A 21,145-nucleotide genomic window follows, 5' to 3' on the forward strand; every position below is an offset into this window, starting at 1 on the left:
CATGAAAAATTTTTTTAACTGGAGAAGATATTTCTTCATATCAACCCCAAAGTAACGAAAAAGGGAGGGAAATACGGGCTGTCGTGGTGAGCTCATGGAAAATTAATTAGGCTACATTCACACTTGCGCTAGGTGCGGAGCCTCACCTATAAATGCAAACGATGGTACCCGTTCAGTGCGGATCCGTCTGCATAACAGCTTTTTCAGAACTGGGTTTTCACGATCGTGAAAACTCAGATCCGACAGTATATTATTATTATTTATTATTTAAGCGCCATTCATTCCATAGCGCTGTACATATGATAAGGGGTGCACATACATATATTCTAACACAGAGGCGTTCCCATGGTGATGGGGACGATTCAAGTTAGAATATACTAACTACTGTGTACATAACTGCCCCCTGCTGCCTGGCACCACTCGATCTTTTACAGGGGGCTGTGATCTGCACAATTAACCCCTCAGGTGCCACAACCCGGCTGTGGCTTTAGTAAACCGGCGGGCGTCTGCGCTCCGGGAGGAGGCCCCAGCCCCCCTGCCCGGCGCTAGCACAAGACCGTGGTCTGATGAGGGTCCCGTTGAAGCAGGTACGCGACTCCACATCATTCCAAGACCTTCATCTCCATGGCGGCTGCACATGGAGAACTTTCTCCGCCCCTGTCCTCTGTAGGGGGAGGAAATACTGGTGTTTGGTGGGTATTTAAACCTCTCTACTTCCTGCACCTACAGAGCTCAATCTCCTTGTATGGCCATCGTGGTGATGCTATGGAAAATCTCAATGGCGTTTTAAAGTTATCACCACATAAAGCGACATGTCAGATTTGCAAAAAATGGCCTGGTCCTTAAGGTGAAATATGGCAGGGTCCTCAAAGGGGGAACTTACATAACGTAAACATTGATGAATAATCAGAATACAATAAAAGGTAACATTGCAAGTCAGCTTTTTAATTTTTTTTTCCATACATTAAAACAAACGAAAACTCAATTCCATGTTTGGAATTATATGTACACCAGTTTTTAAAAGGACCAGTTGAGCATTTGTTGTGAAGGCCTCCTCATGGTATCAAAGGCATTACAGGACGCAAAAGATCCTACGCTACATTCCCATGAAAACAGGCCTCTTCATGCTCATTCACAATTCCTGGGCTGTCACTGGAGCTAATGAAATATTTGAAAAATAAGAACTCACAGAAATCACATTAGCCACAAAGTACAGAATAAAAGGGGTTTTCTGGGAAAGAACGTTTTGCAGAAACAAAAAGGCACTTATCTATAGGCCATGTCTAGTATTGCAGTTTGGCTTCATCCTCTTTAATAGGAATGAGGCGCAACACCCGACATGGTCTATTGATAAGGGCAGTGCTATCTGATTAATCCCAGAAAACCCCAGACATGTCTAGATATATTACATATATTAATTCCCCCATATTAAAAAATACAAAAACTTAAATATGTGTGGTTAAAACTGACTTAAGACAGTGTGTATGGCATAATTACAGGAAGCCACAAACTGGAATGATTTGATTACAATCTTTGCATCACATTCAGCAAGGCAAATTACAAATGTAACATGTTAGTTCAAAAAAAAATAAAAAAATCATTCCAATATTTTATTATGAACCACAGCAAAAGCAATATATAAAAAGACCAGCAAATTCTGTGTACTCAACATGTACAGGAATCTAACACGAGTACGGCATAAAAAAAAAACAAAAAACAAATGTTAAATTGAATTTCAGACACAGCCACAAAGCATTCATTCCCTTTCATCCAGTCATCTGCATAAAATGTAAAGCTTAAACTTTTTATGACAAAAATAAGATTAAAAAAATTTTGAATATAAAAATGTACAATTCCATTGAAAACGATTAAGCAGTGCTAGGGAATTAAAACATCTAGAATTCTCTTAAACCACTTTAAGAACTTTTTTTTTTAGTGATCCGTTCGAAAATGTTATAATTTAATTTACAAGGAGGAGGCGGACGGACGGCTATCTTTGCTATTTCCTGCTCCGTGTGCTTGTTCGGGTTTTTGTTGCTGCGGACGGCTTCTCATTCTCAAGTTTAGACGTCTGTTGTCTTGAGCTTCTTTTTGTGGGAGCTTCCTCTGAAGAAACAAAAGCAGCAAAAGGGAAATGTTAAGAATCTGATAAAAAAAATCTTTACCATTAAAAAGAGGTTGCCCATGACCATTTAAACATGGCTGCTTACTTCCAAAGAAGTGAGTTCAAGCTTCAATGGTGCCATGGTACAATACCAGATGCAACCCAGGCACAGGTGTGGCACTGTTTTTTAGAAGGCAGCCATGTTTCTCTAACGCTGTGCAACTCCTTTGAGCTTCTACTGCAACCTGCTCTTGTATAATATAGTAAATCCTAGGGGTGGGCGATATGGCCTAAAATCTATATTGCGATATAATTTTAAGCATGTGCGATATGCTATATATTGTTTTCTATATTTGGGGGGCGTGTTTAAACTTTTTTTTTTTTTTTTTACTTTTTATTTAATAACTATTAGCCTCCTTAAGGGCTAGAACCCTTGTCATATTCACCCTAATAGAGCTCTATTAGGGTGAATAGGACTTTACACTCTCCCTGCTGCCCTGTGCTTTGTGCACACAACAGCAGGGAGCCGAGTCCCCTCCCCTAAACAATGCCATCCACAGATCCCCCCCCCTCCCCTAAACTGTGCCATCCACAGATTCCATACCCCCCCCCCCCCCCCCCCCCAATACAGTAGCTATAATAGGTCATGACTCTAGAATAAGACTTTTTGAGCCATCGAGATGCAGCAGCTGAGGTGGCAAACTAATATAACCCTACTCAGTTACTTGCGGTAGAGTAAAGCAAGGATGTCAACTATACTATAGAACTAGGCAACCATTAATCCCTTCACGCCCAGGGCCATACATGTACGGTGCTGGGTTGGTGTTTAAAGATGGCGCCCGCTCCTGCCTCTATAGCCGCCTGCTTCTTTTAGCAGACTCCCGCAGCTCATGTCCGCAACCGGCAGTAATGTCGATTGGACATTTAACCCCTCAGATGCCGTGGTCAATCCTAACTACGGCATCTGAGTGCGCTAAAACCGAAAGTGCGCACTTTCGGTTATGCTTCGGCTCCCCCGTAAGGTGAATATAGGAGCCGTAGCGTGTACGCAGCAGCCCGTCTTTATGAATGACAGGAGGCTGCTGCATAGCATTTCCTATGTAGCGGCCTGTAATAGGGCTCCATAGGAAAGTAGTAAAATAATAGATTCCAATGCAAGTGCATTGGAGTCTATGATAATAAAAGTTTAAAAAAATAAAACATTCAAATCACCCCCTTTTCCCAAACAAAAAAAAAAAATGCGGCCATAGTATAAAAATATATTCGCCATACGGCAAACAGCAAACCAGAAAAAAACATAAAAATGGCCGATTCGCCGTTTTTTGGTCGCTTCATTTTCTACAAAAAATAAATAAAAATAAGTGATCATAAAGTCACACACCCCAGAATGGTATCAATGAAAAGTTCAGTTCGCCCAGCACAAATGAGCCCCCATACTCAAATACTAAAAAGTTAGGGGTCAAAATATGGCTACCATGTGCAATAGTTATAATACCTATTAGATCTAGAACCTGGGATCTTTTAATCCAGGGCTTGACAAATTTCCTTGGAATCTAGGAGCCAGCTAAAAAATCATTTGGTGGGCAGGGCTTATAGCAATCATGGGCAGGGCTTATAGCAATGCGCCGCACAGACCTGTGACAAGTTACAAGAAGGAGCACTGGGCGGCCACAGCGCATGCAAGCAAGTATATTGCTGCAGAGTAACTGGCCATGGCAGCCAGGACTTCCGTAGCGTCCTGGCTGGCATGGTAACCGATCGGAGCCCCAGGATTACATGGCTGGAACTGCTGCTGCCACCAATGATGGGGGAGGCCGCCCCCTATCGTACTGCCACTTGCCACACTTCTGAGAAGAAGATGCACCGCAGCAATGAGGAGCATGAGCCACTAGCGATTTGTCGAGTCCTGTTTTAATCCCCTGTCCTATTCACCCTAATAGAGCTCTATTAGGGTGAATATGACTTAACATTCTCCTTGCTTCCCTGTGCATAGTGCACACAGCAGCAGGGAGGTTACCATCCTGGCTGCCATGGTAACCGATCAGAGCCCTGCGATTATACTGCTGGGGATCCAATTAGAACTGCCACTGACCCAACGATTAACACATTAATTTAAGTGTAGGCAGCAGGTACTGGCAGCAGTATCACATACCTGGCACCCGCCCTCTATGACATTGCACTGTGATCCCCGGCAATTAACCCCTCAGGTGCGGCACCCGCAGCCTAAACTTAAATTAATGTGTTAATTACATTCATTGGTGGCAGCGGCACAGGGGGGAGGGACTGCCTCCTTCTCCCCTATGCTGCTGAGAACATGCCGTGCACTGAGAGCAGCGCGTGCTATGTTCTCTAACAGATACTAGGACACACAGCAGCCGAGCCTAGTATCGTTAAATAGCAAGACAAGGGATTGTATCGATCCAGGTCAAAGTATCGATTGGGTTTCAAAACTTCGATACCCAGTGCAACTCTACATAGATATTATCTAGTTAAACAAGAATTTGTGCATTAAGACAAATGCCTGTAAGAAGCACCTTCACCTATATCAGGGATGAGGAATTTCATAGGGCCACTGGCTCCCTGCCAGAGCATTCGCCAATTTACAACTACACACTAAAAAATACTGTGAGAAGAGATGCATTCTATCATCATTTCTCGCAACATTTGTGGAAGCGCTGCTTCTACCCAACTGTCTGCCCGGTAGAAGCAGCAATTCCACAAACGTGGCTGTTTCTGTAGAGCTATCCGCTGGCAATGCTGTGAGATATGAAGACAGAAATCACATCACTTCTTGCTGTGTTTGTAGCACTGCTCCAGTGTGGTTTATGGAAAAACAAATTACCAGTTTTTCTTTTCTTTGCAGGCGATTCAGAGGTCACCGATTGCTTTTCTGGCTGTGCCTCTTTAACTTCTTTCTGTGTTTTGGTATTTCTTTGATTTTTCCTACCACGACCAGCAGGAATATTTTCTGTTTCCACTAGGATGGACTCGCTTGCTTGAGAAGGAGTTTCAGATTCATCAAGAGGTGCACTTTTTGCTTCACTGTTCGGCAGTTTCCTTTTCACTCCCCTTGTAGACTTTGTCGAACTTTCATCAGCTTTATCTTTACCTGAGCCTCCCCTTTTTGATTTAACAGGGGATTGGGTACTTTCATTTTCTGGGGGTGTCTTACTAGCCATTGCTCCTCTCTGCCTTCTTGAAGTGGACGGTTCAACATAATTAACTTCATTATTTTCACTATCTACTACCTTAGAAGACGCTCCTCGTCGGCTTCGTTGTGGACTTGTGTGAACAACTTCTGCAGAATTCGTGGACTTGTTTGCTAATTTTTCATCTGTATCTTTCGCATGCACGACTGCCTTTCTGCCTCTTTTAGGAGGCGCAACATCTGACACTGTTAGAGATTCAGGGCTGGTTGATGCTGGAATCTCCTCAGCTTCTGCTTGATTGTTTCCTCTACGAGATCTCTTAACAGGAAGTTGCAGCTCTGATGCTTTAGGTCTAGCCTTTACCTTAGATCTACCACCTCTTGTAGACATTTCATTGGACTCCTGAGAAGATGCTTCTGTGTTTTGAATGTCAGTGGCCAGCAGAGGGTGCCATTGTACAGATTTTGCCTGCGATTTAGCAACAGTCTGTGCATCCGTATTTTGTACAGTTTTACCTCTTGCATTCTTTCTACCCTTTACTTCAGGGGCTGACTGAGGCTCATCAGTGTCTAATATTTTACCCCGTGTCCCCCTTCTTTTAGGTTCTGTATCCTCTGAAGCAGCAGGTTTAGTCTGATCTTCATGACTTGCACTGGACTCCTTCTGCAAACGCTGATTTCTTCTTGAACCTCTTTGCTGTTTAGCGCTAGATTCCTTTGTCTGTTCATCAGCATCAGAAACAGATACATTGCCAATGTCTCTTGTAGTTCTAGGTCTTCCCCTTGCTGGTAATGCCTTCTGAGAGACCTCAATTTTAGATACCACTGTTTCAGAACTGGCCAAACTTGTTGCCTCAGGAGAGAGATCTCTGCTTTTGTTTGGTCGTCCACGCAAACTCTTAGGCTTGCTTTCAGCTGGAGGTTCAGTCACCAAGTCCTTTGTTTGCCTAGCTGTTCTTTTGGGGGATTTGGGCTCTGGGCTCTTAACTGGCTCTTTTGAAGCGGCTAAATCTCCTACCATAATCTCTGTTAAACTCTTGGACTTGGATTGGCCCCTGCTTCTGGTTTCCTGTTTGGATGTCTTTGGTTTAGCAACATCAGGCTCAATACCTTAAAAACAAAAATATAAATAATTACTTTGCCTAATTCCATAAACATGTTCTACCTACAATAACCAACGTGCTCTGAACTCACTGGAAAGTTCTTCTGCGTTCTTACGTCTTCCACCTCTTCGGGGTAAAGGGGACGTTTGAACAGGTAACGCTTCAGGTTGTTCATTCTTCAAACTTGAATTAGGATCTCCTGAAACCATATAAAAAAAAACAAAAAAAAACACTTAGGCACTGCAATGAAGTAAACTACCAGCAGGCATCCGTAACAGCTGTATAAAAAGGGCAAAAACAATGAATGACAACACACTGAGTTTTAAAAAAATGTACCTTCAAACATACAGAAAAATGCACACGTGCGCCATAGAATTATTTTAACATCTTAAGGATCAGGAGTTATTTTTCCTCCACACCTTCCAAGGGCCATATCTTATTTTTCTGTTCCACAGTCATGAGTTTTTTTTTTGTTTTTTTTTTAAACTGGTACTACTTAACCTGTTGCCAACCATTTTAAGTGTATACAAATCAGCAGTCAGTGCCCACTTGAGTGTGTAGCGCATGCCATAGCCACTAATTGCCTGACACCAGGGACTTATGTCCGTAACACCGATTGTGGACTTTTAACCCTTCAGCTACTGTGGTCAAATGTAACCACTGCATCTGGTAGAATAAAAACCGGAAACACGTGCTCCCAGGTGTAGTGTGCGGCAGCCACTGTACTCTGGAATGGTACAGGGCTGCTGTACATTAGTTCCTATAGAGAGTATTAGAGAAGCAATCTAATTGCTTGTTATAGTACCATAGGGGAACTATACAGGGGGTGACCGCGAGGGGGGGGGGGGGGGCGACTTTAAAATCTAAAATGAAGAAAAATAAATACGCACCTTCCTCTAAAATTTAAAGTACATAACAAAATTAAAGAAGAAAAAAAAAAAAAGAATCTTGGGCATCAAAAGTCACACACCCCCATCAATAAAAAGTACAAAAAGTGAGCCCTCTGTACACAAAGAAAAAAAAAAAATTAAGTTATAGGGGTAATATGTTGATGCAAAGAAAAACTATACATATGTGGTATTGTTATAAATGGAGACCTGGAGAAATGAAAGTAACCGGTTAGTTTTACCACATAGAAAATGCTGTAACAATGCTGTAAAAACAAAACCAATAAAAAAAAACTGGTGGAATTGAGTTTTTTCTTTTTTTATAATTCCACCCTATTTGGAACTTTCCCGGTCCCCACCACATTGTATGCAACTGTAAATGGTGCCATTAGAAAGTACAGCTTGTCTCACAAAAAACAAGCCCTCATCAGGCTATGTGAAAATAAAAAGTAATGGCTTTGGTAAACAGCTGGGAGTACAAAAAAATTAAAGTTGCCCGATCATTAAAGGGTTAATATACCATTTTGTGTACTGAAAAAAAATATAAATTTTCAGCTTTGTTTGAGTTTTACTGCGTGCACTATTTCGCTGCAGAGGATCTGGTCAGAGGACAGAAGGAGTTGTCTTCCTGTCTAACTGAAGCATTTGAGTGGGTTTAATGATTGGGATCTGACTTCCCCCAACTCCAGGCACTGCAGCCAAGTGTCAGATGCATTACAAAGCTGACACCTGCTGCCTATGGAGTAGGCTCAGCTTGTCAGCACAAGGCCTGAAACGATTACTCGATTAAACAGAGTAATTCGACAAAAATGTTTTAAAAATCATTGATGCAAATTTTTTGCATCGAGGATTCGTTTGCATCATGTGACCACTGAGCGGGAGTGAAGGGCTTGCTATTACTTACCGCTCCGTTGTAACCTGCCGGTCCGCAACACGCTGCACTGGATCCTGACACAGCGCCGGGTCATAGTGCGCGCTTATGTGCACTATGACCCGGCGCTGTGTGCAGAGCGGCTGGCAGCGGAGCGCGAGTGGCAGTACAGATCAGAGCTGCTGGTGATCGGCAGAAGGCTGGTAAGTGGCTGCATGTGTGGAGGGGCACTGGGTGATTAGCACACTCTACAGCTCCCTTGTATACAAGTAACCTACATGTAGTGTGTCATTTTGCATCAAGGGGGTTAAGTACATCACATAGCACTAGATGATAGTTGTGCATACAGGGTTTTCCTTTCTGCCGCTTTTGACAGAATCTGCAATGGAGACCAAAATTGAGCCTCTGATGCAGATGTGAATAGAGCCTTATAGGAAGGAGCAGCAGATCAAGTGAAAGATATTACATTCAGCTGAGCTAGCCCTACAAGACAGTGTGACTGGGTTAATTTCATGGCAACAGGTTCTCTTTACCGCTACATTAGTTTTTCTAGGGGCCTGGCACCACTCTGGATATGGGAGATTAGAAGACAGAGCTTAAGGCACTGAAATAAGCAGCCTGCCCCATGACTGGTCCATGCTGCTATTCAGAAGCAGAATCTGCTATGCAGTGTAATTAGAACAATTGTATTGTGTACACTTCTGCACCAAAATTGTTTTTCTATATAACGATGAGTTCACAAAATTAACATATTAGCAAAAGTAAATCAGGTTACCTCCAGAAGGTACTGGTTCAGTTTGCACTGCTTTTCTTCTTCCTCTTGAGGGAGGTAGCTGGGTTTTCTTTTCTGCAACTGGAGCTATGGACTCTTGAGGTTCTGGTGTTTGTAGGTGTTCATCTGCAATCTGCTTTGCTGACCTGACATTCTGACGAACAGCTTTCTTAGTTGATTTGGAAGTCTTTTCATTTGCATCTAGAGACAGTCTTTGTGACGAGTCAGACTCTCCTACAAAGAAGGATAAGATCAAATAAAGCTTGCCATTGCACTTTAAGAAATATTTACAGCTTGCAGAGTCACGACTACTGATGTATTTCAGCTATTTGTGACAGTTCAACTAAATGGGGCTTGCAGAAAACCAAGCACTTGATGCAGAAACAACCCCATTAATGGGAACCTTGAAAATGTAGTGCAGTCTCTGCAGGGAGAAGGTTAATGTATAGTTTTATGGTATGAAATTCAGAAAAACTTGTAATTTATTCATTTAAGTTCCTGCTTACTCTGGGCTGTGAAGTCCAAGAGGCGGTCCCATCAGTGATTGACAGCGTTCCCTCTGACTGTAGACAGAAATTGCTGTCACTGATAGGAGCGCCTCCTTGACTTCAAAGCCCAGAATGAGCAGGAAATTAAAGTGCCTATTAATTTATTATTATCCGTATTGGTTCATTTGATGGCTGGATTCATTTTTCCATCACACACACACTGATCACATACAAGCCATCAGTGGTGGTCGTGCTTGCACAATATAGCATAAAGTGCACGTCTCCCTGGTGGCTGTGACTGAGAGCGCACATAGGCTGGTGATTTTTCCTATAGTGTGCAAACACGACCACCACTGATGGATTGCAGAGTGGTCGTAACCATGGTAATGAGAAGTGTATAAAGTGGTGGAAAAATTAATCCAGCCAGCAAAGTAGGCAATATGGACAATCACAATACTTTAGTAAGAGCCTTGTGTTAACTTTTTCTACATAATAAATGTTAGTTGCTGAAGTGAGACAACTGCTTTATATGAATGAAATACAAGTTTTACACAATCTTTAACCATAAAACTGGATCCCTTGAAGACATGCTTCACACTTACGGCAGGTTTTCTTCGTGGCAGCTCTGCTGGACAAAAGGATGTGCTATAAAGCATCGTTGAAGGATCAACTATGCTCTCCACCCAATGCTTTACACTATATTTCTTTGTCCAGCAGTGCCTTCATACATCAAACCTGCCCTCAGACAAGCCACCACAGAATGAAATCAACCATTGCAAGTTTTTGGAGTTTCTGCATGAACTCTACTTATGGATGCAGAATAGTAAATACAGGAATACAAACCATTTTACATGTGATACAATAAAGCTCTAGCAAACTCCCAACTAACCTTCAGTAGTCTCAGGTTGCCTCCTTCGTTTAGTTGATGTAGCCTCATCAGTAATCGGTGCTGTCGCCTTGGGCAATTCTGTGTTCCTAGATCTACCCTTGCGTGTGGGCGAGGTAACTTTATCAGAAATACCTTCTGTGCCTTTAGCACTCACTTCCTCCACAGATGAAGCCACATCTTCAGAACCTGTAGATTCTTCAAGCTTGTCTACCCTTCTAAGCCTTCCTCTGCGCCTCTGTGAAGTTACTTCTTCTACAGCTGGACCAGATTCCTCTGTTGTAACCTTAGACTGACGTCCACGTGTTGGTGCAGTTGCCTCACTATCAATTGAAACAGACTCCTGTGTACTGTCTGTAACTTTTGTCTTGCCTCTTCCTTTCTGAATAACAGGCTTGTCATTCGAGACCGGTATGGAATCCTCTGGTGCCTCCACAAGTCCTTTAGACCTGCTTCCGCGTGTTGGCAAACTTACATTAACCTTAGGGGTGGAAGCAGACACTTTAGCAGCTTGTCCTGTGGCTTTTTGTCTTAATCCGCGTGTCTGGGTAGTTGGCAACTCATCTGACACTGAAACCGATAATTCAGCAGCGACTTTAGACCTACTTCCACGAGTCACTTGAACCTCGGGAGCTGAAGGCTTCTGGGACAAATCTACCTTGGACTTTTGTCTTCCCCTGCGTGTCTGTAATACTGTCTTGCCTTCAGTGGGATCCTTGGCAATTTCACTATGATTAGGAGATGTAACATCTCTGGCAGAATCAGCAACAGACTCCTTGGAGATTTCTGGTAGGATGCTGGGTTTCTTTTTACGTGCTGGGGATGCCAACTTAGTCTGTGCAATAGGAACAGACACCTCCAGTACTGGTGCTACGCTTTTTTGGGGTCTTCCGCGGCGAGCTGATGAAGTAACTTCAGAAACAGGAAGAGATTCCTTGAGCACTTCAGTGGTGGTGCTAGGTCTTTCCTTAGATACTGGGGAATTCAACAGAACTGATTCATTGGTAACTGAAGAGGTGCTCGTTCTTCCTCTACGTTTTGGGGATGTTGCTTCACTGAGCAAAGACTCCTTATGTGCTTCAGCAGTGGTACTTAGTCTTCCTTTACGAGTTGGAGAAACCACCTTGTCATCAGCAATGGGAACAGTTTCCTTAGGGTTTTCTGGGAGAGCTTTAGGTCTTCCACGATGAGTTGAAGTCACCTCAGCATCAGATGATAGTGATTCTTTAGGGGCTCCAGCAGAGGCGCTTTGTCTTCCTCTACGACTTGGGGAAGTCACCTCAGCAGATAGGGATTCTTTAGGGGCTACAGCAGAGGAGCTTTGTCTTCCTCTACGACTTGGGGAAGTCACCTCAGGATCAGATGATAGCGATTCTTTAGGGGCTACAGCAGAGGCGCTTTGTCTTCCTCTACGACTTGGGGAAGTCACCTCAGGATCAGATGATAGCGATTCTTTAGGGGCTACAGCAGAGGCGCTTTGTCTTCCTCTACGACTTGGGGAAGTCACCTCATGATCAGATGATCGTGATTCTTTAGGGGTTACAGCAGAGGAGCTTTGTCTTCCTCTACGACTTGGGGAAGTCACCTCAGCATCGGATAGGGATTCTTTAGGGGCTACAGCAGAGGAGCTTTGTCTTCCTCTACGACTTGGGGAAGTCACCTCAGCATCGGATAGGGATTCTTTAGGGGCTACAGCAGAGGAGCTTTGTCTTCCTCTACGACTTGGGGAAGTCACCTCAGCATCGGATAGGGATTCTTTAGGGGCTACAGCAGAGGAGCTTTGTCTTCCTCTACGACTTGGGGAAGTCACCTCAGCATCGGATAGGGATTCTTTAGGGGCTACAGCAGAGGAGCTTTGTCTTCCTCTACGACTTGGGGAAGTCACCTCAGCATCAGATGATAGCGATTCTTTAGGGGTTACAGCAGAGGAGCTTTGTCTTCCTCTACGACTTGGGGAAGTCACCTCAGCAGATAGGGATTCTTTAGGGGCTACAGCAGAGGAGCTTTGTCTTCCTCTACGACTTGGGGAAGTCACCTCAGCAGATAGGGATTCTTTAGGGGCTACAGCAGAGGAGCTTTGTCTTCCTCTACGACTTGGGGAAGTCACCTCAGGATCAGATGATAGCGATTCTTTAGGGGCTACAGCAGAGGAGCTTTGTCTTCCTCTACGACTTGGGGAAGTCACCTCAGCAGATAGGGATTCTTTAGGGGCTACAGCAGAGGAGCTTTGTCTTCCTCTACGACTTGGGGAAGTCACCTCAGGATCAGATGATAGCGATTCTTTAGGGGCTACAGCAGAGGCTCTTTGTCTTCCTCTACGACTTGGGGAAGTCACCTCAGGATCAGATGATAGCGATTCTTTAGGGGCTACAGCAGAGGCGCTTTGTCTTCCTCTACGACTTGGGGAAGTCACCTCAGCATCGGATAGGGATTCTTTAGGGGCTACAGCAGAGGAGCTTTGTCTTCCTCTACGACTTGGGGAAGTCACCTCAGCATCGGATAGGGATTCTTTAGGGGCTACAGCAGAGGAGCTTTGTCTTCCTCTACGACTTGGGGAAGTCACCTCAGCATCAGATGATAGCGATTCTTTAGGGGTTACAGCAGAGGAGCTTTGTCTTCCTCTACGACTTGGGGAAGTCACCTCAGCAGATAGGGATTCTTTAGGGGCTACAGCAGAGGAGCTTTGTCTTCCTCTACGACTTGGGGAAGTCACCTCAGCATCGGATAGGGATTCTTTAGGGGCTACAGCAGAGGAGCTTTGTCTTCCTCTACGACTTGGGGAAGTCACCTCAGCATCAGATGATAGCGATTCTTTAGGGGTTACAGCAGAGGAGCTTTGTCTTCCTCTACGACTTGGGGAAGTCACCTCAGCATCGGATAGGGATTCTTTAGGGGCTACAGCAGAGGAGCTTTGTCTTCCTCTACGACTTGGGGAAGTCACCTCAGGATCAGATGATAGCGATTCTTTAGGGGCTACAGCAGAGGCGCTTTGTCTTCCTCTACGACTTGGGGAAGTCACCTCATGATCAGATGATCGTGATTCTTTAGGGGTTACAGCAGAGGAGCTTTGTCTTCCTCTACGACTTGGGGAAGTCACCTCAGCATCAGATGATAGCGATTCTTTAGGGGTTACAGCAGAGGAGCTTTGTCTTCCTCTACGACTTGGGGAAGTCACCTCAGCATCGGATAGGGATTCTTTAGGGGCTACAGCAGAGGAGCTTTGTCTTCCTCTACGACTTGGGGAAGTCACCTCAGCATCGGATAGGGATTCTTTAGGGGCTACAGCAGAGGAGCTTTGTCTTCCTCTACGACTTGGGGAAGTCACCTCAGCATCAGATGATAGCGATTCTTTAGGGGCTACAGCAGAGGAGCTTGGTCTTCCTCTACGTCTTTGGGAAGTCATATCAGCATCAGATGCAACATGCTCCTTAGGCAATTCTGCAAGCAATATTCCAGTGTTAAAACATAAGATGACTTCAACTGCCAAATACAAAATAATCTTGAGTGAAAAATAATGAACTATGAATAATGAAGTAAATTTCCTCGTTTAATCAGGTGTAGTACTACAAGTCCCATAATACCAAATTCTAGAAAAAAAATTCTGGCAACTAGCTTACAAATATGCAATTGCACCAAAGCAAAACTCACCTATATTTACAAGTGGGGCGGGGGGGTAATTATGCCAGACCAAGGAGGCTACATGGACTCACCTGAGGAAGAAATTTGGCTCTTGGAAAATCGCCCTCTCTTTTGTGTAGATTTAACAGCTTGGCTGCTCTGTATAACAGGCTCTTGCTCGATCTGCGACTGCACAATTTTATGGGCTTCATTACCTATGGTTATAAAATAAAACTGAGTATTCCTGTTTTAAAGGTTTTATTTTCATGTCACTATATTGATGTTTGCAGACCTCACTGTACAAGGGTGGATAAGATGTGACCATCAGCTATTTTAATTGTGGATTATGTATTAGGCTACTTTCACACTAGCGGCACGGTCCTCTGGCAGGCTGTTCCGTCGGGTGAACAGCCTGCCGGATCCGTCCTGCTGCTAGTGACTGCGTGCCTCCGGATTGCCACTCTGTCCCCATTGACTATAATGGGGGCAGAGTTCCGGCAAGGCACAGCAGCCGGAATAAATGTCGGGCATGTCGTAGTTTTATTTCGGCAGCCTCTTGCCGTGCCTCGCTGGAACTCCCGTCCCCATTGACTATAATGGGGGCGGAGCGGCAGTCCGGAGGCACACGGTCACTAGCGGCAGGACGGATCCAGCAGGCTGTTCACCCAACGGAACAGCCTGCTGGAGGTCCATGCCGCTAATGTGGTCCTTACAGGCAGGATTGCAGTGAGATGACTGCTGAAAGGATCTCTCAAAAACAGGATGCCTCCGACATATTGGGCCCAGTAAGAAAACTTTATTTTATTTTTTTAACATGGCGGAATTACAATTTTTGTTTTCCAATTCCACCCCATTTGAAATGTTTTTTAAGCTTTCCACTACATAATACGCATTAGGCTACTTTCACACTGCCGTTTTAGGGTCCGCCTGTGAGATCCTTTAAGGCTCTCACAAGCGGCCCCAAACGGATCAGTTTAGCCCCAATGCATTCTGAATGGATGCGGATCCGTTCATAATGCATCTGTTTGGCTCAGTTCTGCCTCCATTCCGCTCTGGAGGCGTCCGTCTGACAAAGCTGAGCCAAACGGATCCATCCTGACTTACAATCTAAGTCAATGGGGACGGATCCGTTTACATTGACACAATATTGGTGCAATTGTAAACGGATCCGTCCCCCATTGACTTTCAATGTAAAGTCAGGACGGATCCGTTTGACTTACACTTAGACTTTTTTTTGACTAAGTGTATGCAGACTGATCCGTACTGAACGGAGACCATAGTTTGCATTTATAGGTGCGGATCTGTCTGTGCAGATACCAGACGGATCCGCACCTAACGCAGGTGTGAAAGTAGCCTTAGATAGTACAACCAGTTCCACGAAAAGATAAAAAATAAACAAGTCCTCATATGGCTATGTGAACAGAAAAATAAAAATTATGGCTCTAGGACAGCTGGGAGAAAAAAAAATAAAAAAGGAAAATTGTTCTGTCCTAAAAGGGGTTCAACAACAGGTCAATTTCCCATAACACAAATGTTAACTTGCAGCACACTATACCTGAAGCAGTGTCATCCAGAAGGCTCAAACGTTTTGCAAGTCTTCCTCGACGCACAGAAGTGTTTCCTAATGCTAAAGCAAAAAATTCAATTAACTAACGTTTTCCCTGCATCTATCCTGTAACCATCTTCTGCTGAACATAAACCTGTCTAATGTCTCATGCACACGACCGTTCTGGTCCGCATCCGAGCAGCAGTTTTTGCGGCTCAGGTGCGGACCACAAAAAAATAAATAAAATAAATAAACTGAACAGTGTGCATGAAGCCCAAGTTGAATGACCCAGGCAGGAAAAAAATGTTGTATACCACTCTGCTCACTTAGTGTTTGTGAGGCGGGGGTGGAGGGGGGTCCTCAGGTAGCAGGCCCCCACAAATCAAAACTGACCTGTCATTATAACATATAGCATAATGACTAGGAAGCTCCATGGGGGCACCGCCTTCTTTTCAAACAGCTGCCCGGAGTGGGGTGTCAGGAACCTATGCTGACAATAGGTCATCGATATATTTGGCAGGAGAACCCCTTTAACCCCTTAGGGACACAGCCTTTTTACACCTTAGGACCAGGCCATTTTTTGAAAATCTGACCAGTGTCACTTTAAGTGATGATAACTTTAAAACGCTTTGACTTATCCAGGCCATTCTGAGATTGTTTTTTCGTCACATATTGTACTTCATGACACTGGTGAAATAAAGTTAAAAAAAATATTTTTTTTTGCATAAAAAAATGTCAAATTTACCAAAAATTGGGAAAAATTAGCAAATTTCAAAGTTTCAGTTTCTCTACTTCTGTAATACATAGTAATACCCTTAAAAATTGTGATGACTTTACATTCCCCATATGTCTACTTCATGTTTGCAGCATTTTGGGAATGATATTTTATTTTTTGGGGATGTTACAAGGCTTAGAAGTTTAGAAGCAAATCTTGAAATTTTTCAGAAATTTACAAAAACCCAATTTTTAGGGACCACTACAGCTCTGAAGTCACTTTGCGAGGCTTACATAATAGAAACCACCCAAAAATGACCCCATTCTATAAACTACACCCCTCAAGGTATTCAAAACTGATTTTACATACGTCGTTAACCCTTTAGGTGTTGCACAAGAGTTATTGGCAAATGGGGATGAAATTTGAGAATTTCATTTTATTGCCTAATTTTCCATTTTAACCAATTTTTTCCACTAACAAAGCAAGGGTTAACAGCCAAACAAGACTGTATCTTTATTGCCCTGACTCTGCCGTTTACAGAAACACGCCATATGTGGCCGTAAACTACTGTACGGCCACACAGCGGGGCGTAGAGTGAAAGGTGCGCCGTTTGGTTTTTGGAAGGCAGGTTTTGCTGGACTGGTTTTTTGACACCATGTCCCATTTGAAGCCCCCTGATGCACCCCTAGAGTAGAAACTCCATAAAAGTGACCCCATCTAAGAAACCACACCCCTCAAGGTATTCAAAACTGATTTTACAAACTTTGTTAACCCTTTAGGTGTTGCACAAGAGTTATTGGCAAATGGGGATGAAATTTGAGAATTTCATTTTTTTGCCTAGATTTCCATTTTAACCCATTTTTTCCACTAACAAAGCAAGGGTTAACAGCCAAACAAGACTGTATCTTTATTGCCCTGACTCTGCCGTTTACAGAAACACGCCATATGTGGCCGTAAACTACTGTACGGCCACACAGCGGGGCGTAGAGTGAAAGGTGCGCCGTTTGGTTTTTGGAAGGCATGTTTTGCTGGACAGTTTTTTTGACACCATGTCCCATTTGAAGCCCCCCTGATGCACCCCTAGAGTAGAAACTCCAAAAAAGTGACCCCATCTAAGAAACTACACCCCTCAAGGTATACAAAACTGATTTTACAAACTTTGTTAACCCTTTAGGTGTTGCACAAGATTTAATGGAAAATAGAGATACAATTTCAAAATTTCACTTTTTTGGCAGATTTTCCATTTTAATATTTTTTTTTCCAGTTACAAAGCAAGGGTTAACAGCCAAACAAAACTCATTATTCATGGCCCTAATTCTGTAGTTTACAGAAACACCCCATATGTGGTCGTAAACCGCTGTACGGTCACACGGCAGGGCGCAGAAGGAAAGGAATGCCATACGGTTTTTGGAAGGCAGATTTTGCTGGACTGGTTTTTTTGACACCATGTCCCATTTGAAGCCCCCTGATGCACCCCCAGAGTAGAAACTCCAAAAAAGTGACCCCATTTTAGAAACTACGGGATAGGGTGGCAGTTTTGTTGGTACAAGTTTAGGGTACATGTGATTTTTGGTTGCTCTATATTACACTTTTTGTGCGGCAAGGTAACAAGAAATTGCTTTTTTGGCACCGTTTTTTTTTTTGTTATTTACACCATTCATCTGACAGGTTAGATCATGTGGTAATTTTATAGAGCAGGTTGTCACGGACGCGGTGATACCCAATATGTATCCAATTTTTTTTTTTATGTACGTTTTACACAATTATTTCATTTTTAAAACAAAAAAAATGTTTTAGTGTCTCCATAGTCTAAGAGCCATAGTTTTTTAAATTTTTGGGCGATTATCTTATGTAGGGTCTCATTTTTTGTGGGATGAGATGACGGTTTGATTGGCACTATTTTGGGGTGCACATGACTTTTTGATTGCTTGCTATTACACTTTTTGTGACGGAAGATGACAAAAAATGGCTTTTTTTACACCGTTTTTATTTTTATTTTTTTACGGTGGTCATCTGAGGGGTTAGGTCATGTGATATTTTTATAGAGCCGGTCAATACGGACGCGGCGATACCTAATATGTATACTTTTTTTTTATTTATGTAAGTTTTATACAATGATTTCATTTTTGAAACAAAAGAAATCATGTTTTAGTGTTTCCATAGTCTAAGAGCCATAACTTTTTCAGTTTTTGGGCGATTATCATGGGTAGGGTATGATTTTTGCGGGATGAGATAACGGTTTGATTGTTACAATTTTGGCGTAGATGCGACTTTTTTGATCACTTTTATTACCTTTTTTGGGAAGTAAGGTGGGCAAAATTCCAATTTCATCATAGTTTTTAATTTTTTATTTTTATGGCGTTCACCGTTCGGGTAAAGTAACATTACCGTTTTATAGATCAGGTCGTTACGGACGCGGCGATACCAAACATGTGTAGGGAATTTTATTTTTTTCATTTTTAATCAGTGATAAATGTGTTTTTTGATTTTTACTTTATTTTTCACTTTTTTCACTTTTTTTTTGACCCAGACCCACTTGGTTCTTGAAGATCCAGTGGGTCTGATGTCTGCATAATACAGTACAGTACAATATATATAGTACTGCACTGTATTTTACTTACACTGAACAGATCTATGCTTTCAGCACAGATCTGTTCAGCACCATGGACAGCAGGACGCCTGAGAAGGCGTCCTGTTGCCATGGGAACCTTCCCCGTCTGCTCAGTAGTGGCCAGAACTGCGCAGACGGGGAAGGGTAAGGACGGGGCTTGGGGGGCTGCCTGGAAGCTCTCTCCCTCTCCATTCGGGGGACTGCAAAGGCACAGCAGCCCCCCGATCGGAGAGGGAGGGAGCTCCCTCTTACTGTTAACCTTTTCCATACAGCGGTCCGTACGGACCGCTGTATGGAAAGGGTTAAACGGCTGACATCGCATCACCGATGTCAGCCGTTTATACCAGGGTGCCAGCAATGTGCTGGCACCTGTACCCACTAGACGCCAACGATTACGCAATGGGAGGCGGGCGGGGGATCGCGATCCCGCCTACCGCACCGCCCGCCTCCCGCACCGCCCGCAACCCTCCCCCTGCACCTCCCACCGTGCTCGAACAACTCAGGGGTGCAGGGGGGAGGGATACAGGAAACAATTTTTAATCCTAAAGTTTCTGATCCCCGCGGTCAGGGACCGCGGGGATCAGAAACTGCAGAAATCGCAGCAAACCGCAGGTCTGAATTGACCTGCGGTTTGCCGCGATCGCCGACATGGGGGGGTCACGGGACCCCCCCGCGCATTTAGCCTAGGTGCCTGCTCAATGATTTGAGCAGGCGCCGGGTTCCGATCACTGCCAGCCGCACGGCAGTGATCGAAAATGCACAGGGCGTACATGTACGCCCTGTGTCCTTAAGTACCAGGGCACAAGGGCGTACCTGTACGCCCTGTGTCCTTAAGGGGTTAAGCTTTACTGCACTTGGAGCCTAATTATAGTAAGCCCTAATAAGTCTAATTTCTTGATGGATTTTTTTTTATAATATTGACATACTTACATTGTGCAGAGCGGCTGCTGGGAACAGTTGTTATATCCTATTAAAATAAAACGGTTACATGTTTCAATTCAAAATGAGAACAATAGATCAGCATAAATAAGTTTCTATAAAAACGGAATGCATATCATACATAGCCATCTGCCCTACACTTTCACTATTGATACTTGTACTTAGGGCTGGAAACAGTTATTTTATATTTCCTATTCCATTTGAATCCACTACTGACTTGGACTATAAAATTATTATTTTTTTTAAATCCAGTTTCTGAAAAAGTTACCCATTGTGTAATCAAAAGTTATACAATGGTCCAATATACTTTACTTCCTGTAACAACCTGCAGTAATGGCTCTCAAGTGAGATCAATGTTTACTTCTAGTGGATAAAAAGCAGTCTGGGTCATGAGATGATCCCAAAGCCAATTACGGTTCTGATAACTGTACTGTAACGAGCCCTGCATCTGTGCGTCCATCACACGACCAGGACAGATTTTTGTTATCCGCTGGCAATAAACAATGAACACATTTTAGATATTGAGTCTAGAACAGTGAAGAATTGAAACAAAACTTAAGTGGAACTGTAAAACGTCTAATTCATTTAGAGCTTTCCAGATGAAAGCACACAAGACTTTCTTACTAGCTTTATAAACCATGTATGTATTTACCTCTCTGGCCTTCGACTTTGGTGGTGTTTTTATCAAGTTTCTTATTCCAAATATTTCTTCTATCGGACGGGCACTTTCAGTTGACTGAACATTTTCAACTGGAGTATTCATTAAATGATTTAATGCGATGTCCTCAACTGGCTGTCCCCGTTCTTTAGGGGTTTTCATTATGCGCTTTATTCCGATTATGTCCTCCACTGGCTGACCACAGACTTTAGGTGTCCTCATTAAGCGTTTTATTCCAACCATATCCTCCACTGGCTGCGATTTCTCCTTAGGTGTTGCCATTAGTCGCTTTATTCCAATCATATCTTCCACTGGTTGTACTTTTTCCTTCGGTGTTCTCATGACACGTTTGACACCAGCAAAATCTTCCACAGGCTGCACTGTCTCTTTAGGGGTCTTCACGATTCTTTGAATACCAGTGAAATCTTCCACAGGCAACCCCTTTTGCTTGGGCCTTTTCACAAGCCTGTCAATGCCAAGCACCTCAAGGTTAGCAGATCGCCGAGTAGAAGCCCGAGGGGAGTCAGATTCTTTTGGTGTTCTCAACATTTTCCCTAATGCATGACGGTCAATAACCGGTGCCCCTTTCTGTTTAGGCGTTCTCATAATGCGTTTGACACCTGAGAGACCCACAGACTTCCGATTACCCTTCTGTGATTTTGGAGTTTCTTCTGACAACTCTTCAGACTGCAATTCTAGGGAGGCAGGACTCTGCAGAAGCCTCGACACAGCATCCCGGCTATATTGCTTACGTTTTGTAGTATTAGCACTGTTTAATGGTGAAACCACCATTTCACCT

At 43.5% G+C, this 21,145-nt stretch overlaps 1 protein-coding gene across 1 annotated transcript in view; it reads right to left on the reverse strand.

Moving 5' to 3' along the window:
- Positions 1 to 1,025: 1,025 nt before the first annotated feature.
- LOC122942391 (serine/arginine repetitive matrix protein 2-like) overlaps positions 1,026 to 21,145 on the reverse strand; it is a 38,567-nt gene continuing 18,447 nt past the window's right edge. Inside the window, exons 13-22 of the mRNA XM_044299982.1 lie at positions 20,341 to 21,143; positions 19,680 to 19,716; positions 15,433 to 15,504; positions 13,970 to 14,092; positions 12,595 to 13,697; positions 10,263 to 12,444; positions 8,889 to 9,119; positions 6,447 to 6,554; positions 4,947 to 6,362; positions 1,026 to 2,106 (exon numbers count right to left, since the gene is read on the reverse strand). Of these exons, the coding sequence (XP_044155917.1) occupies positions 2,000 to 2,106; positions 4,947 to 6,362; positions 6,447 to 6,554; positions 8,889 to 9,119; positions 10,263 to 12,444; positions 12,595 to 13,697; positions 13,970 to 14,092; positions 15,433 to 15,504; positions 19,680 to 19,716; positions 20,341 to 21,143 (6,182 nt within the window). The 3' untranslated portion in view covers positions 1,026 to 1,999. The remainder of the gene's footprint in view (positions 2,107 to 4,946; positions 6,363 to 6,446; positions 6,555 to 8,888; positions 9,120 to 10,262; positions 12,445 to 12,594; positions 13,698 to 13,969; positions 14,093 to 15,432; positions 15,505 to 19,679; positions 19,717 to 20,340; positions 21,144 to 21,145) is intronic.

The sequence above is a fragment of the Bufo gargarizans genome, chromosome 6, assembly GCF_014858855.1.
Source record: "Bufo gargarizans isolate SCDJY-AF-19 chromosome 6, ASM1485885v1, whole genome shotgun sequence".
NCBI lineage: Eukaryota > Metazoa > Chordata > Amphibia > Anura > Bufonidae > Bufo > Bufo gargarizans.